This window comes from Cygnus atratus, chromosome 6 (assembly GCF_013377495.2).
Source record: "Cygnus atratus isolate AKBS03 ecotype Queensland, Australia chromosome 6, CAtr_DNAZoo_HiC_assembly, whole genome shotgun sequence".
Classification (NCBI taxonomy): Eukaryota; Metazoa; Chordata; class Aves; order Anseriformes; family Anatidae; genus Cygnus; species Cygnus atratus.
This window is the reverse complement of record NC_066367.1, coordinates 33,693,547-33,697,691: the sequence shown is the minus strand read 5'-3', so window position 1 is coordinate 33,697,691 and position 4,145 is coordinate 33,693,547. Positions and strand designations below refer to the sequence as shown.

At 48.4% G+C, this 4,145-nt stretch overlaps 1 protein-coding gene across 1 annotated transcript; it reads left to right on the top strand.

Moving 5' to 3' along the window:
• The first annotated feature begins 384 nt into the window (after positions 1–384).
• Positions 385–3,047, top strand: CXCR4 (C-X-C motif chemokine receptor 4). Its single transcript, XM_035556044.2, has 2 exons — positions 385–529; positions 1,448–3,047. Exons 1-2 carry the CDS (start codon positions 491–493, stop codon positions 2,507–2,509), a joined length of 1,101 nt encoding a protein of 366 aa, XP_035411937.1. The 5' UTR covers positions 385–490; the 3' UTR covers positions 2,510–3,047.
• Positions 3,048–4,145: the final 1,098 nt, after the last annotated feature.

Below are 4,145 nucleotides of genomic sequence, written 5' to 3'. Positions count from 1 at the left end.
CAGTGCCCCGCAGTTTTTGCCCCCCGAGCCCCGAGATGCTCGGCACCTGCAGCTCCTCCCCGGCCTCCCGACCCCAACCCCGGGATGCGAAGGGCTGCGGGGGGACCCTCGGAGCTGGGACCGTGCCCTCACCCCCTGCCCCTCCGCGCCAGCAGGGACGGCAGCCAGCCCCTTGTCACCGGGGCACTCGGGGACCGCTCTTCCTCCCCCTCCTCCTCCTCCTCCTCCTCCTCCTCCTCCCTCAGCGGCCTCACCCCTGCTGCCCGGGACCCCCGGGGGGGCTCTCCGCGAGGCGGACAGACCCCCCCACCGGAGGGCTCAGCGCCCCGCCAGCCGCCACCATGCGGACAAAGGGCGGCCCGAGGCCGGGCCCCGGTGCCACCCGTCGGGGAGGAGCCAGGCGGGGGCTGCCCCCGGGGCGGGGGGGGTGCGGCGGGGAACTGATAAAGGGCCGCGTCCCGCCGGGGTGCCTGCCAGAGGAGAGCTCAGCATGGCTCGCAGCATGGACACCAGCCTCGACAGCCTGGATGTAAGTGACGGGGGGGCATCGCCCAGAGGGGCCCGGGGTGCTCTCCCCCGCTTCGCGCTCTGCGGGACCAAGGGGGCGACGCGAAGCCGGGGCGGGTTGGCCCCGCTGTCCGCGGTGCCCTGGGGCTCCATGAGGGGTCCCGGCATCTTCCCTCAGGGCTCCGGCTTCGGGTGGTGCCCCCTTAGCGCTGGGTGCCCCCGGGCTTCGCCGCCTGCCGCCCCCCGACGGGGCTGTGAGGGGCCAGGTGGCAGCCGCCCCGCCGCCCCTCAGCCGCCCCTCCGCGCCGTGCCCCGAGCCGTTGGTGGTTTCCGGGCGCGCTTTTCGTGCCCTCGCCAGAATTTCGCTTCCTTTTTCCACCGCTCGCCTCGGGCCGGCCGCCCCCCGCGGCACGGCGCCCAGGGGGAGCCCCTGTCGTCCCTGCGCGCCCCCCGCGGGCAGCCCTGGCTGCCGCTTGTCGTCCCCTGTGCACCGCCACGCAGGTACCCTCTCCGCTTCTCCTCCGCCCCGTCCCCTTCACGGGGCTCAGAGGGACCGTCCCGGTGTAACTGCGTTGTGGCTGCTCGCTCCCGTTGGCGGTAGGCGTGCAGTTAGCGCTGAGGTGTCCTGAGGGGAGGCTGGCTCACAGGCAGCCCTTAGCGAGCCCTTTCCCTTCCATCCCGTCCTCAGTTACAGGATCCTACCCCTCAGAGAAGGACAAAGCAAGTTTTTTCTTAACTAGCTCCTGTTTGCTGAACGCTTTATGTACATCATACATATATATACATTAGGTATATAAATAGCATTTATCTGGTTTTCAAAAAGTTTGCCTCTTTGTGGTGATGGAGACTGCTTAGTGTCCTAACAAGTCATATAGCATGTTACATAGAGTGAGCCTTTCTAAAAGTGCTAACATCTAATTTTATTTTGCTTTTTTTTCAGCTTTCCTCTGGGTTAATCATTGAATTTTCTGATAATGGCACGGATGAGATTGGCTCAGGTGACTACGGAGACTATGGAGAGCCATGCTTCCAGCATGAAAATGCTGATTTCAACCGGATCTTCTTGCCGACTATCTACTCCATCATCTTCCTAACGGGAATAATCGGGAATGGATTGGTTATTGTTGTTATGGGCTACCAGAAGAAGCAGAGAAGCATGACTGATAAATACAGGCTGCACCTCTCTGTGGCTGACCTCCTTTTCGTCATCACCTTGCCGTTCTGGTCTGTGGATGCGGCGATAAGCTGGTACTTTGGGAATGTTCTGTGTAAGGCAGTTCACGTCATTTACACAGTCAACCTCTATAGCAGTGTCTTGATTTTGGCCTTTATAAGTTTAGATCGTTACCTGGCAATAGTCCATGCCACCAACAGCCAGCGCCCACGAAAGCTGTTGGCTGAGAAGGTGGTGTATGTAGGCGTGTGGTTACCCGCTGTGCTTTTGACAGTGCCTGATATAATTTTTGCCAGTACTAGTGAAGTAGAAGGAAAGTATCTATGTGATCGCATGTACCCTCATGAAAACTGGCTGATTTCGTTCAGATTTCAGCATATCTTGGTAGGACTTGTCTTGCCTGGTCTGATAATCCTGACATGCTACTGTATTATAATATCTAAGCTGTCACATTCAAAAGGCCACCAGAAGCGCAAAGCCTTGAAGACAACAGTCATCCTCATCCTCGCCTTCTTTGCCTGCTGGCTGCCATATTACATTGGCATCAGCATAGATACATTCATCTTGCTTGGAGTCATCAGACATCGCTGCAGCTTGGAGACGATCGTGCATAAATGGATCTCCATTACAGAAGCCCTAGCATTCTTCCATTGCTGCCTGAATCCGATTCTCTATGCCTTCCTGGGTGCCAAATTCAAGACATCAGCACAAAACGCCTTGACATCAGTTAGCAGAGGATCAAGCCTCAAGATTCTGTCAAAAAGCAAACGTGGGGGACATTCTTCTGTTTCTACAGAGTCGGAGTCTTCAAGTTTCCATTCCAGCTAACACTGCCCCATGCCATCATTTTATAAAGAGACACTTTAAAAGTTGCTCAAGAATGAGACTGACCATAATGTACAGATTTATTTACAGTTGGATTTTTTTACTGTTTCTTTTAGTCTCTGTGGAGTTTAATTGACTTATTTATATAAAACTTTCGTATTGATGATAAACTGTCTAGGCAGGTCCTGTGGACAAGTGGTTAGTTCACAAAAGTTTTAGTGCTTGTTTGTTTGTATAGATATGTGAACTAAACACTTCTGAATTGTAGCAAGTGGCTGTTAAAAGTTTAGAAAATATTTCTCTATTGTTTATATGTAAATGTTTTCAGTGTTGCTGTTAAATTCTTAAAAAAAAGAAAACTTTTGCTGGAGATTTTTACCTTACTACAAGATGTTTGGTTTACAATAGCTTAACTCTGCTGTAGAAATGGCACTTATAATCAAAGCCGCCTCTGTTACATGCTAGGTTTTTTTCCCCATTCTCAGTAGCTGATGGTTTGCAAACTTTTCTGTTCAAGGTAAATAAAAGTATATGACAAAAAGTTATTTTGAGTGGTATTTTTATTTCAGGTTAAATGTTTTTCTCAATGCTTTTTAAGTACAATACTCACTGCACAATAACTTTGAAAACTGCACGGCTCTTAGATGAATAGGGGGAAAATGAGTTTCAGTACATCCTGATTGTTCAGTTGACACCTGTGAGTTGTAGATCGTTTGTTGTTTTTTTTTTTAACCAGAATGCATTTACTCCAGTTAACGTTTTCTTTAGAACGACTTAAACTATCACTTGAAACAAAGAGATTTTTGAGAACAAAACATCCACAAATGAAAAGCCATCTAGTCAAGCACTTGCTAAGCTCTACAGCCTCCGAAGTGTCAAACCAAGAGTACTGCATGTGACTAACCTTCACGCCATGCATATAAAGTCAACGCTATATTTATTCTGCATTGTACTATTCTAAGTTTAATTTCACATGCTAACAGTAATCAAAAGTAGCTGAATGAAAGACATTTTATTATTTGACCTAGTTTGAACTAAAGTCCTTGGGTTATCTCTACTGTGGAAGGTATTCTTCTCTGCAGAGCTTTCCCTGTCCCATCTACATCCACATTTTCTTAATATAACCCTGTTGATTTTCTTTTAAAAAATGGTACATAATGGATTTTATAACATTTTTTTTAGTAGGAACTAGCCAGACTGTCGAATTTCCAATAGCTAATCTTCTCTAAGTTAGCCATATCTTCATGTTAGAGTATGTTCAAAAGTAATAAATATGCAAGAGGAAAGAGTCATTGGGAATATTTGTATGTTCTTACACTAAAAACAAATACGACTGCTACTTATCTAAATAGTAAACACTTTGGTAGTCTTCTGAAAAAGCAAAAAATAAACAATGCTATTTGTCACATAGAACTTAAGTGAAATGAACAACATGGATATTTCGGTGATATAACTCAGAAAGAATGTCTTTCCATAAGCACAGCAACTGAATATATGTCCCACCATGTTAAACCATGTATTAAATTGTATGTTTTATTTTAGATATTTTCATAAATGCAAGACCTTTCTGTTTTCACCTCCCCTGCTCTTCAGTCAGGAAGCTGCAGCACCTTGGCTGCATCCTGCACGCTTGCAATGA

Coding starts and splice junctions, on each gene's coding strand:
- CXCR4 (XM_035556044.2), top strand. CDS start 491: ATGGCTCGCAGCATGGACACCAGCCTCGACAGCCTGGAT. Junction 530..1,447: donor CCAGCCTCGACAGCCTGGAT/GTAAGTGACGGG, acceptor CTTTTTTTTCAG/CTTTCCTCTGGGTTAATCAT.